General features: G+C 39.9%; 1 protein-coding gene across 3 annotated transcripts in view; it reads left to right on the plus strand.

Moving 5' to 3' along the window:
* Nucleotides 1–13,652, plus strand: part of CDH13 (cadherin 13) — a 519,400-nt gene that overhangs the window by 207,388 nt on the left and 298,360 nt on the right. For all 3 annotated transcript variants that reach the window (XM_049806363.1, XM_049806362.1, XM_049806364.1), the window contains exon 4: nucleotides 1,261–1,377. In XM_049806363.1, the coding sequence (XP_049662320.1) occupies nucleotides 1,261–1,377 (117 nt within the window). The remainder of the gene's footprint in view (nucleotides 1–1,260; nucleotides 1,378–13,652) is intronic.

Raw genomic sequence — 13,652 nt, forward strand, 5'->3', positions numbered from 1 at the left:
AACTTAGGGTTTTGGAGTTTCTGAGAGCAGAGAAAAGTGTCATCTGTAGGATGTAACTACCTTATTGGAATTAGACTTTTATTTTCAACCTATGATTTCTTTTGTAAAACTGTCACAACAACTTGAATGAATAGTAGTGATCTAAATCTTTCTCAGTTTCACAGTTCCCAACACAGTACAAATTTGTGCGTTATTTTGGTTTGGGGTTTTTTGTGGTTTTTTTGTGGTTGTTTTTGTTTTCAAAAAGGGGCCTGGATCAAGGTGGAGCTTTGGGAGGTGGGGAGAGGCTGTTTTTGACCTTGGTAGTAACTGTGCTTGGAGAAGAGAGTTGCAGAGACTGTAGGAGGAAGCAAAAGGAAGAGGGTAGTCTCTGGGAAACTGCAGCTCATGCAGAGAGAGCACAGAGGATTAGAGAGCAGATGGGGAAGGAAGGCAAAGGTGCGACAGACAGAGTTTTCTAGGGGCCAGAGGCCACTGTGAAGAGTTTGCTGTAGCTCATAAAGTGCTGAGTTGCCTGAAGCTCAGCTAGAACTAAATACTCCAGAATATGCAGCAGGAAAAGTAAGGCTGGTGTATAAACCACTTCTACTTTTGTTCTTTCTGATATAGTAGCATGAAGTTTTCTCTAAGAGAAAAAACAAAAACAACCCCACAACAAATCCAAACTAACAACCTAAAATAACCAATAAAAAAACTCCCTACTAGCTGATGTTGTAAGTTACACCTGGGTTTTGGTGTCTATTTTTAAGTGACAAGCTTTTGGTGTTTATTAAGAGTTCATTAGCTGGGGGCAGTCTCAGCAAATTCATCTGTAAGTTCTGTCTGATTAAAAAGCCTGCACTGAGAAGTGACCGAATATAAATGCAATTCGAGAGGTGAAAATTGTGGAAAATTATGTAAGACATTTAAGTGAGGCTTTTTACAGGTCTCATGCAAGTATTTGAGGTAAGCCTGACCTTGTTTAAGATTTATGATTTAAGCAGGCATCAGGTTAGGATGGTAGACATACTTGCTTAGGTTTAAAATCAGTCTACAGGAACACAAAATTAATATGGCCTGTCTACTGTCACTCTAGTAAGTCCAGTAACCTGACAGATTTAAAGAAATAGTTTGATATGTTATCACTAATTTCTGGAAAACGTATAATACAAAACTTAGATTCTGGTAGTTCATGTTAATTTTGTCTAGAGATGCAGGGAATGGAAATAACAACTGAATGTTGTTTTGAAAATCTTTGTAATCGGTCTTTTTCTTTTTTAGGAAATCTTAAAGATAGAAGGCAACCTTGGAATTCCAAGACAAAAAAGGGCTATTTTGGCAACTCCAATATTAATTCCTGAAAATCAAAGACCACCATTTCCCAGATCTGTTGGCAAAGTAAGTCAAGAAAGAACTGTATTAGATTTTGATATTAAATAATTGATCTATTTCTCTTAAAATTTTGTACTGCCTGTCATGTTGGTAGTAATATCTCAGAAAAAATTTAAGAAAAATAAAACTGAATAGATAAGATTGGTTTTCTGTCTATAGTATGTAGACAGATGAAAATGGCTTTGTATTCATGGCAGACTTTAGCAGCATACATTCTGGTAAAAAGCATTAATCGGCGACGTATGTTTTCATGTATCTGCTACCTTCAGTAGAGATTGCTGCCTACCTGTGTATCTGTGTGTTAGACTGGGGCTGAAATCTAGGCCAGGAATGTTATGATGAATATCCTCCTGCATAGTGTGGCTTATATTGTTTCTATTCTCAAGACCTAGAAGGAATTCATAAGGTATTACATGTAAAAATGTCTTTTGTTCATTCCTTAATTAATTTCTAGTGTCCAAAGACGAACTGTCTCGAACTAAGTCTTTGCAGATGTTTTCAGTTTTATTTTTTTGTTATTTGCAAAGGTCTGACAAAGAAGTGGAAAGTTTTTCTTGTGTCTGCAGGCAACCAGATAGACGAGAGTTCTAAGAGCCACTTTTCCAGAACTTCAGATATACAGCTTGTATATACAAAATCATTAAAACTAAAATACCAATAATCGTTCAAATGACCATTTAGGCATCAGAAGTTGTAATTACATGAATATATTTTGCATGTTGGCAGTTTTGAAACAGGGACTCCTATGCATTGCTCTGACTTTAGTAGGTGTGTTAATGGTGTGATGGCCTACCCAGCTGCGGAGACTATTCCTAATTCCCACAGATATGATCGCTGGACCTAAATGCACAGCCCGAGGGCAGAATTTTACTCTGCAATTGATGTGTCATTTAGCCAGCTGGCACCTAATCGGTTACTTTAATAATTAGGAAAGTTTGTTTTCCTATCAGTAAAAAGAATAATCTATGAAGATTTAATTTTCTCCCCTTTCCCCATCAATAATTTGTACTGATCTCATAAAGTTATGTAAGTTTTTCTATCTTTCTGAAATATTTTTTTAATGTGTCCTAAACTTTCTAAAGACATTTCTGATTTTTTCCTTCACGTTTCAGTGTCTGAGACTTAACGATCAATAACTGAAGTAAATATTGTTGGTTAATACGTTAGTGATAGTTCATTTTTAAGACTTCTGTTATGCCATTTTTAAAGCAGTCAGAGATTTAAAAAGGTTATTTATATGCAGATCTATAGCCTTTGTTTTTTTTGTTATTGATTTATTTCTCCCTGCCCCATTCTACCCCTACTGCTTGTGAACACTGAATTTTTGGATCTGAGGTAGTCCGAGTTGCTCTCTACAAGTACTTTCATTAAGAATTTTTACTGGAAGTTTAGAATGCCAGTTCTGGTAACTGAGGCTCCTTAAGCAGAGTGAGGTGGATTGGGTCCTATTTGTACTTAAACATTTTCATAGCATTTTGTCATCTTGATTCGTTATCATTCCTGAAATGCTAGTCAGGGATCACAAGTGCATTAGATGATGTACAAACACAGGAGTGCAAAAGCATCCAGTGGTCTCTTTTTCAAAGGCTCTAAGATACCTATCTTTAATGTTTAAATTATAGGAACTGCAAATGATCAGCATCTTGAAATACTTTGAGCTGTCATCAGTTTTAAAAGTCTTTAAATATAATCTTTTTTCAGTATATTTCTAATTTAGGTATCTAGACATGAGTATTTTGGCTATAGTCTATTGCAGGTGGTAACATAGAGTGTATATGTGTCAAGTGAGACAAAAATTTTAGAGATATTTAAAATAATGGAATGAAATATTCTAGGTCAACTGCAGTAATTTGCAACTGAATGCTCAACAAAGCATAAATAGAAAGGTTTGAAGCCTCAGACATGCTGACGGTATAGAAGAAAGTCTATTGTTCCCTAACTAAAAAAAAAAAAAAAATCAGTAGGAGTCAATGCTGAAAATAAAAAGTTCTTTTAAGGTCTTCTTGACATGTCACAGATCTTCCTAAGATAGTCCATGAAGTCTTCAGAAATAGAATAGTCTGTACTAATCTAGAGAGCCTTAGACACCCAATTCATGTACTTGTTTCAGATCCTGCACAAACTGTAGCTGTTGTTGATCTCATCTGTCTCATTTAACTTTAGATGTTTATTGTGAACTGTATGTAGCTTCATGATTTTGCAAAATTTCATTTAGTTGCCCACTTCTGTGAGGCACAAGAAACACATTTATTTTCTTTTCCACAATATTTTGGGGCTTATCTTCAGATGCCTCAAGAGAACACTGCATGGACTGATGAGTTGCAACTTCTGATGTGTATGAATTTCTCTTGAACCTAAATTTTGCCATCTCTGGTCTGTTGTAATCATTGTGAAGGGATGTTGCAGATGTACTTAGTAGCTGGTAATTTAGTGGTTTCTAAACTGTTTTGAGGAAGAGAGAAAACATACAGAGAATGGATAATTTGCATGTTATAATAGAATCTTAAAAATGAGACAGAAGAAGAAATGAAATCAGATTCTGGATCAAACTTCTGTCATGTAACTGCCGGCAGTCAGGGCTGAGGACTTGTGTAGGTTTGCTGTGATGGGAACAGCAGAGTTTCTCATGCTGCGGAAGCTTGCAAGGACTCGCCCTGTCTGCCCAACACTGTGAGCGGTGTCCTTCTGAGCTCCTCTGTAATGGGCATTCCCAGTCAAATCTCTGTGAGATTGAACTGAGGGGCAGTTTAGATTTTATTCAGACATAGCAATAAAATAATTTAGGAACAAGGAATTCCAATACAATAATGTGTGTGTGAATAACCACACGTTTTCCAGTGTGAAAAATAATTCCAACTTTTGTTTTGCTTTCATCTTTGTTACTGCAATGTTACATTTTCTGCTCATCAGGAATGTGAAGCTTCCCTGACTGAGTGAAATATAGAATAGCGATAACTTCAGACATGACTAGTTCTGTTTGATACCTTCATGTGGTCTGGTTCGGATGTCCACATAAAAGTTAGGTTTCCAGTTGCACCCTGAGTGTGTTATTTTCCCTTTCTTTCACCTGCTCTAGCAAATTACTGGTGTAGTTTATTCATCTGTCCTGACTGCCTCTTGCTTTCCAGCCCATTTTGTGTTGCCTGGAAATGGACAAGGTTGTTTGGAAGTGATTGCAGCAGCCACCAATATTTGAACTGCTTATTAGCACTTTGCTGGGAGCAGGGCAGATGTGCAAAAATAGGAGAGCAGAGGAGAACAATTACTTAGGTTTTATTTCACAATTAGGAAACAATAGCATAAACAAAAAGGCCATGGGGATTTTAGGGGACTTCATTCATTAAAGTTTGGTAATACAAATCAGGAAGGAGAAATTGCACTGGAAAAGTGAAAAAAAAGGTTTGTTTTAATTAATTACAAAAATTCAAATTAGTATTTAGCCTAACAAGGAAATACACATGTAGAGGCTGTTCTCTGTGCTTTTACTGGCTTTCCAGCATATCCACTTAGGAATTAGGTTATTGCCTTGCCATTTGCACACCCTTCATTAGGGTATCTCTTAATTAAATAACTATCATAGATGTGCTGTGCTTGTAGGTAGAGGAATCTCACCTTATAGCAGAATTCAAGCTTTTTCATATTATCCTTCATTCCTGAGGGAAAATATTGAGATTAAAATATTTTAATACAATCTTGGTAATATGGGCCTTTGTGACCAGATGGCCCAGGCTACAACTGTTGACTGTTATTGATGTGTTTTGTTTAGCTCTTGCTGATATAGCACAGGGATATGATATTCAATTTTTAGTCTCTCTCCATATGTTACTTTTCTGGTTTATTTGTCCACATCAAGTCAAATGAAGTACAAAACAGTAGGATGCAGGATTATCTTGTAATTATGGTGATAGGTTATTCACCACTACACTATGGAAACATTTGCTAGGACTAATTTAAGAGTGGTGGTTCTATGCACCTATTTGATGACAATCTCCAGACGCACCTTAACTGTGGTGAACAACTGCATGATGGTACTTTTTGAAGTTTAATCCTTACACTGATGCAGAGCTCAAAGTGCAGGAAGGAAATTGTAGAGGTGGCCAAGAAGTTCCAGCTCTTCTTCCAGGCATTAGGAGAGAAGGACATCTGCAAAGTTAGAGTATTTTAATATTGGCTGTGAAAGGTTTTGATATGGATTTTATTGATGGACATATGATGAATCCATGATTCTAGTATTTAATTTAAAAGAATTGTCCTTTGTAAGAATGAATATTTTAATTGTTGACACATAAGATCTGGCCTGGTAAAAATTGGCAGGATTTTTTATGCTCAGTGAAGGCCAGAAGACAGAGAGGTACACAGGAGACTTTGTAGGAAGCTACTGAATGAAGAAAAAGCAAAACCTTATTTTTTGCTAGTAAGAGAATTTTTTTTCTTTGTTGCTTGGCTGTTCTGTCCTGTTGGAAGGAGGGGGTGTTTGTTCAGATATTTTGCATCAGATACTGTATATATACCCCCTGCCTCTGATCTGGGCTGATGGACAGTTAGCTGCCAAATGACAATTAGATGGCAGGACTGACCTGAACAAAAGCTCAGGAGTAAAAGTGGTGCAGGCTAGCAAACAGGGTAGAAATCTTTAAGGAGGAGGTGGATTTTTTCCTCCTCTGAGCTGTGAATTTAAGGCAAAGAGAAAACATAGCTTGTCTGTTAATGCAGCAATAGAAAAAAACCTGAAGAGGGGAAGAAACTGAAGATAACTGGATGGAAAAGCTGCTGGAAGCTTATTATTTTTGAGTGGCTATTTGATTGAGGCTATTTATATATGATAAATTATATGCTTCACAGAAGAGAAGCATTAAGTACTAAAGATGCAGCTGGAAAAAAATGCCAAACTTCAGACAAAATTTTGAAAAGGTGACAGAAGTGTCAAGAGAAATGATTGTGATCCACCAACCTGTGAAGAGAACCTAGAGAGAAGGATTGTAGATTAGAGGAGGATATGTGAAAGACAACAGAGGAACAAGAACAACAGTGAAATAAAAGCTGAATTAAGAAGTGCCTTTGTTCTACTGGAAAATTAGGCAGAAGATGAGGGGGTGGGGAGCGAGGGTCTAAAGAGAAGTGGAGGAGGAAAAGGACCTAGCTAGGATGGGTGTCCAAGTGTGGAAGATAATGGTGTGCGCTAACAGAGAACAGAATGATGTGCAGAACAGAGGGGCTATACCTAAAAGCCTTTCCAGCACCGTGAGAGAGATCTGTGTGACTCCTTACCAACTTCTCAGCTGGTAAAGGTCTGAATCTCAGTTCTTGGTCTGAATCTTCATGTCAGTTACTGAAAACGATGCAGAAGCAAGAGAATGTATTTCTTATTATGAAACTAGAAGTGGGTCTGAGGTCTACAGGAAAAATCCACTGGATTTTTAAAAATTATTTTTTAATGTCCATTTGGTTGTTTTCAAATTATCAGCACGTTGAATGTAATGATCGTGCTGTTCCAAAGAGTATGTTCAGAGAAAAGGAGGTGGTCATCGGCAAGAACCCGGACTTGTCCAGAAGGCAAGAATATTTCAGTGACAGCTGAAAAAGTGGTGTCATCAGGGAGGTGTTGGAATGATTAGCTCCTGGGAAGCATTGCAGGGTGAGGACCTTTTTCAGAGAGTAGGTGGAATTACTCAGGTACAAGGAATTCTGGTTTCTTGCATCAAAATCTGATGGCATATAAGGACAGCACTCTGCTAAAGTATGTCTATCATGTGTCTATCATTCTATGCAGGAAAAGACACATCCACAGATGAGGATATGTAAACAAGCAGCAAAGTGTGGTAGAAAGATGTACAGAAAAGGGGTGTGGGGGGAAGGAGTCTTATTGATGAATAGCACTTGGGCAATAAAGTCAGTCTTAATAAATAAAGCTCTTTCTAATCCAGCAAGAAAAAAAGATCGGGATTAGAGAAAAATCAAGTTATGGTACTAGTACAGTAAGATTGGGCAGAAATATATATGAGCTCCATTTGTTCAGCCTAGCACAGTAAGTGTTTTCTGTAAATCCAGAGTGAGTGTAATGATTTAAGCGAAAGGAATACACTGGTGTAATAACTAATGGATATAAATTTTGGCATAAGCTCAGAAGAAAAGTTTCTAGTCCCCAGAGAAGAGGAATTAATTTCCACAGAAGTACTGAGGAGGGAATACAAAGTTTGATAAATATACGATCACAGCTGCATGATACAGCTGCTTCTGATCGTGTAAGAACAGACACCTAGAGGTTTCCTGCTATTCTAGTGTTCTTGAAAATGTGTAATACCCTGCCGAGTTGGACCCGAATGGACTGTTGGAGATGTCAGAGTTTAACATCTGATCAAATTCGTGGCTTGCTTGAAGGGATGGCACACTTTTGACCTTCATGGAAAAATACCAACCTACCTCAGCAATGAATGTAATGAAATGAACAGCACTCCATTAAATTAAAGGCCTTTCAATGCAAGTACATGAATTATTAAACTAAAGCATATTAATTTTCATTAAAGGATATGTATTTGATGTCCTAACAAACCATTAAGTGAAAACAGCACTTCACATTTATCTCTTTTTCTGAGAGGTCTCTCCTCAAACTTGCCTTTTGTAAAAAATACTGATAGTCACATAAACAATTCCAACAGGATACATTTGTTCTCTTTAAGCGAACAGAATTTTAATGTACAGCCTTGTTAAAATACTCCTGTTTACTTAAGATCTTTCAGAAGAATCGTATTTGAGCAGCAGATGCCTTGGAAAAATGGAAAATAATAAGAATTTACCATTTTTTCAGTGTTTGGTGTCGTTAATAAGAATAAAAGATTTTTTTAAACATTTGACGAATACTTTCTAATCTAGTTACTATGGTTACAAGTTTGTTGGAGATAAAGCAGTTCTATGGCAACGATGGAATTAAAGTTTCTGCCCAATATTGAAATATCCAGTACCTAATTTCCTGCTTCATAATAAATCATGCTAATGACCTTATGAAGAGCACCAAACAGAACAGATTTTATGCTCTGAAGCTGTTCAGCAAAATATACTCCAGTTTAACTGTCACATTGTTTGTGTTAACTTTGATCTTGGAAGTTGATATCTTAAACTATGCTGCAGATGAAGGTAGAGGTAAAAAAAAGTCTGTCCCTGCCAGTAAATTACTGATGAAAAGTAACTAAGATGAAATAAAACCCTGGCAACTAATTTTTCGTTGACACACTAATTGAATTTTAGACTCAAGTTTAAGGAACACGTTTCGATTATTTTTAGATTTAAAAGCTATTTCATTGAATGATGCCTGATGGTAGATGCCCTTCCATAATTTTTTTTTTCTTAAATGGTTAATATAGTCATCTTTGCAAAAACAAACCCAAAGAATCTCTCCAAAAATCCAGGCCTGTTCCGGCTTTCTTGACCCAAATAAACCCCCAGGCTCGCGTTTTAAGAATCATGTGGAGTGTGATTCTGTACCTGGTCTTACTGAACATATTATGAATTGAGACTGCCATCAACAGCAGCAGCCAGAAAGCCCCTTCTAGTGATGCAGAATAATAGTGATTAAATTGCCATTCCGTAACTCGGTTCTCTGTGGCTTTCATGAAACCATACTGATTTTTTGTTAACTTTCATCTTTACAATCTTCCAAGATGATTCTATATCCTGAATTGACTAATGGAAAGTTTTTTGTTATCCACTGTGGCTTTTCTCTGTCTTGGTTCAATTCAGTTTTTTGAAATAACCACTCAATCCTGCCAGCTTGAAAAACCTGTTTTCTTATTGAATATATATTTTTGAGCAAAACCTTGATCTTTGCATTCTTAGCAGGTCCAAATTTCAACCTTAGCAAGATGTAGGGCCTAATTCTGCAATCTCAGATTGGTAAAACAGGATATTTGGATCCAGGATTTCTGTTTGCTTGGTACCTTTGATTTGTAAAATTTCTTCCTACAAATCTACTTATAGTAACACTTTATTTTCAGTAGGATGACAAATGCAACAGAATTATTCAGCATTACTAAGCAGTGTGCTGTGTTAATATGTTACTAGTAAGGAGATCTGCAGAATACAGAAGTCAGTGGAGAGAAGAGGACCATAGAGCTTCCTTTAAATCAATTAAGATATTTATTTGATAGCTATTAATTGATTCATACTGCTTTGGATGTGATCTGTTTGTTATCTGAATACTGTACCTTCTCCACCCAAGCGCTTTCCTGGTTCATTCCAAATTATTCATTTGGTTTCCTATTATGCAAAGTCAGTTGTTAGCAAGTGTATAGTGTAATATAAAGCAATACCCAAATGAATGACATTTTAGGAAGAAAAATAACTTATCCCTGCCAATTTACCAAATAAATACTGTCGTACTGTCAACCTTGGTACTTGCATTACTGAAAGACTTTATTAAAGGCATTTTGCAGACTGGACTGGTGACAAATTTGATATTAGTAGCTCTGGCTTGTTAAAGTGGTATTAAGAAAAGATGGTACGTAGTTTGCAACCCTGTTTGTCAAATTCAGAAGTGGATTAAGTCATTTGTAGCCTACAGGACAGAGTCACATAATGGTTGAGGATGGAAGGGATTTTTGGATGTCATCTTGTCCAAGTCCACTGTTCAAGCAGGGCCACCTAGAGCCAGTTGCCCAGGACTGTGTCCAGATGGCTTTTCAGTATCTCCAAGGTGGGAGACTCCACAACCTCTCTGGGCAACCTGTTCCAATGCTCAGTCACAGTCACACTAAAAAAGGATGTCCTGATGTTCAGATGGAATCTTCTGTATTTCAGTTTGTGTCCGTTGCCTCTTGTCCCATCACTGGGCACCACTGAAAACAGCCTGATTCAGTGAGCTTTGCTCCCTTCCTTTGGGTATTTATATACATTCATGAGATCCACCCTGAGCATTCTCCAGGCTAAACAATCCCAGCTCTCTTAGTCTTTCCTCATAGAAGAGATGCTCCAGTCCCTTAATCGTCTTGTGGTCCTTCATTGGTCTACCGAATGTCCATGCCTCTCTTGTAGTGACGAGCCCAGAACTGGACACAGTACTCCAGGTGTGGCCTCACCAGAGCTGAGTAGAGGGGAAAGATTGTCTCCTTTGTCCTGCTGGCAATACTTTGCCTAATGCAGCCCAGAATACCCATTAGCTGCCTTCGCAGCAAGGGCACACTGCTGGCTCATATTCAACTTGGTGTCCACCAGCACCCCCCGGTCCTTTTCTTCAAAGGACCTTTCCAGCTGGGTGGCCCAGGTTGTTCCTCCCCAGGTGCGGGACTTTGTAGTTCCCCTTGTTGAACTTCATGAGGTTCCACGGAGCCCATTTCTCCAGCCTGTGGAGCTCCCTCTGGCAGTACGATCCTCTGATGTATCAGCCACTCCTCCCAGTTTTGTGTCATCAGTAAACTTGCTGAGGGTACACTCTGCCTCATCATCCAGATCATTAATGATGATGTTAAACAAGAGTGGACCTAGTGTTGGTCCACGGGGTACACTGATAGTTACTGGCCTCCTACTAGATTTTGTGCCACTGATCACCAATATTTGGGTCCAACTGTTCAGCCAGTTTTCAGTCCATTTCACTGTCTGTTCATCCAGTCTGTACATCAAGAGCTTCTCTAAGAGGGTCTTATAGGACACAGCATCAAAGGCCTTACTGAAGTCCAGGTAGACAGTATCCACTGCTTTCTTCTCATCTACCAGGCGAGTCATTTAATTGGGGAAGTTTATCAAGTTGGTCAAGTATGACTTCCCTTTGGTGAATCCATGCTGACTACTCCTCATGGTTTTCTTGTCATTAATGTGCCTGAAACTGGTTTCCAAGATTAGCTGCTCCATAACCTTCCCAGGGATTGAGGTGAGGCTGTCTGGCCTGGAGTTCCCTGGGTCCTCCTCCTTGCCCTTCTTGAAGATATTAGTGACATTTGCTTTCCTCCAGTCTTTGGACACTTCTCCTATTTGCCACGATCCACCAAAGATTATCAAATGTGGCCTTCCAGTGACATCTACCAGTTCCCACAACACTTGTGGGTGCACTCCATCAGGGCCCATGGACTTATGTATGTCCAGTTTACTTAAGTATTCCTCACCCTGATTCTCTTCCACTAAGGGTACATCTTCCTTGATTTAGATTTTTCCCTTTGATCTCTGGGATTCCTGAAAGCCAGTCTTGCTAGTAAAGACTGAGGCGAAGGCAGCATTCAGTACCTCGGTCTTTTCCATGTCCTGTGTAACCTAGTCCCCTAATTCATTCAGCAATGGGTCCACATTTTCTCTAGTCTTCTTTTTGTCATCTATGTCCTTATGGAGTCCCTTCTTCTTGTCTTTGAGATCCCTAGCCAGATTCAATTCCATTTGGGCTTTAGCTTTCCCTTTCTTCATCCCTGGATGCTTGGACAACGTCTCTGTAGCCCTCCCAGGTTACCTATCCTTACTTACATCCTCTGTATGCTTCCTTTTTGTGTTTGAGTTTGGCCAGGAGCTCTTGTTCATCCATGCGGGCCTGCTGGCGTTTTTGTCCGATTTCCTCTTCGTTGGGATGGAGGGCTCTTGAGCTTGGAGTGGGTGATCCTTGAATATTAACCAGCTTTCTCAGGCCTCTCTTCCCATAGGACTCAAGGATATCTTTAAAGTGGCAAAAGTCTTCTCTCTTTAAGTCTAGGGTGGAGTGAATTTGCTTTTTACTTTCCTCCCTCCATTCAGGATCTTATATATTTGGAATTTAAATACAGGGATCATGCCCTCCATGCCGTATGTATATACATATACATACTCAGAGATGCATACCAATAAATGAGTACAGGCTTGTACACACATACCCAGGCTTTCACGTATTCTCTTCTTGGTTGATGCTATTGACTTTGTATGTGCTTTTTCTCCCATTTTAATCTGTAAGATGCTGCTGTGAGTACATATTGCTTCTATTGGAAAGTCTCCCAATTTCATTTGCTCTTATGTCAACAAGTATCAGTTGCACTGTTGTTCTTCTGTATCTTATTTTCCTGCCATGTTACTATTTGTCTCATATTTCTGAAGAACAGGTGAATAACATGGAATAAATATTTATACAAATGCTATCTAAGAATTGAAATGCCTGTTAACATATTTGCACATTTTTGCCCGCACATTATTTTAGCGTTTTTATTTAGCTTGAGTTGCAGTTTAAGCTGAGATATAACAGTCTTTATAAGCTTGTCCTCATCGCTCAGCACTTCCATGGAGTGGCAGTCTGTTTGTTAATCACATACTAAAGCATTTGTATTGGTTTTGTCTGGCAAGGTTTTGGGGGGGGGGGGGAGGTGTTACAGGGGTGGCTTCTGTAAGAAGCTGCTGGAAGCTTCCCCTGTGTTTGAGAGAGAGCGAGCCCATACTAGCCGGCTCTAAGACGGACCCGCCGCTGGCCAAGGCCGAGCCAATCAGTGATAGTGGTAACGCCTCTGTGATAACATTTTTAAGAAGGAAAAAAAGTTGGGACGGGGAGAAACTGCCGCCGGAGTGAGGAGTGAGAACATGTAAGAGAAATAAGCCTGCGGACACCAAGGTCAGTGAAGAAGGAGGGGGAGGAGATGCTCCAGGCGCCGGAGCGAAGATTCCCCTGCAGCCCGTGGTGAAGACCCTGGTGAGGCAGGCTGTCCCCCTGCAGTCCAGGGAGGTCCACGGTGGAGCAGATATCCACCTGTAGCCCGTGGAGGACCCCACGCCGGAGCAGGTGGGTTCCCGAAGGAGGCTGTGACCCCGTGGGAACCCCGCGCTGGAGCAGGCTCCTGGCAGGACCTGCGGATCTGTGGAGAGAGGAGCCCACGGAGCAGGTTTTCTGGCAGGACTTGTGACCCCGTGGGGGACCCGCGCTGGAGCAGTGTGCTCCTGAAGGACTGCACACCGTGGAATGGACCCATGCTGGAGCAGTTCGTGAAGAACTGCAGCCCGTGGGAATGGCCCACGTTGGAGGAGTTCGTGGAGGACTGTCTCCCGTGGGTGGGACCCCACGCTGGAGCAGGGGAAGAGTGTGATCAGCCCTCGTCCTGAGGAGGTGAAGCGGCAGAAAATAACGTGTGATGACCACAAACCCCATCCCTGTCCCCCTGTGCCGCTGGGGGGGCTTGGTGGTGAAATCCGGGAGTGAAGTTGTGCCGGGGAAGAAGGGGAGGGGTGGTGGGAAGGTGTTCTGAGATTTCATTTTATTTCTCATTACCTTGCTCTGGTTGATTTGTAATAAATTGAGTTAATTTTGCAAACTGAGTCTGTTTTGCCCGTGACGGTAATAGTGAATGATCTCTCCTGTC

This window comes from Accipiter gentilis, chromosome 7 (assembly GCF_929443795.1).
Source record: "Accipiter gentilis chromosome 7, bAccGen1.1, whole genome shotgun sequence".
NCBI lineage: Eukaryota > Metazoa > Chordata > Aves > Accipitriformes > Accipitridae > Astur > Astur gentilis.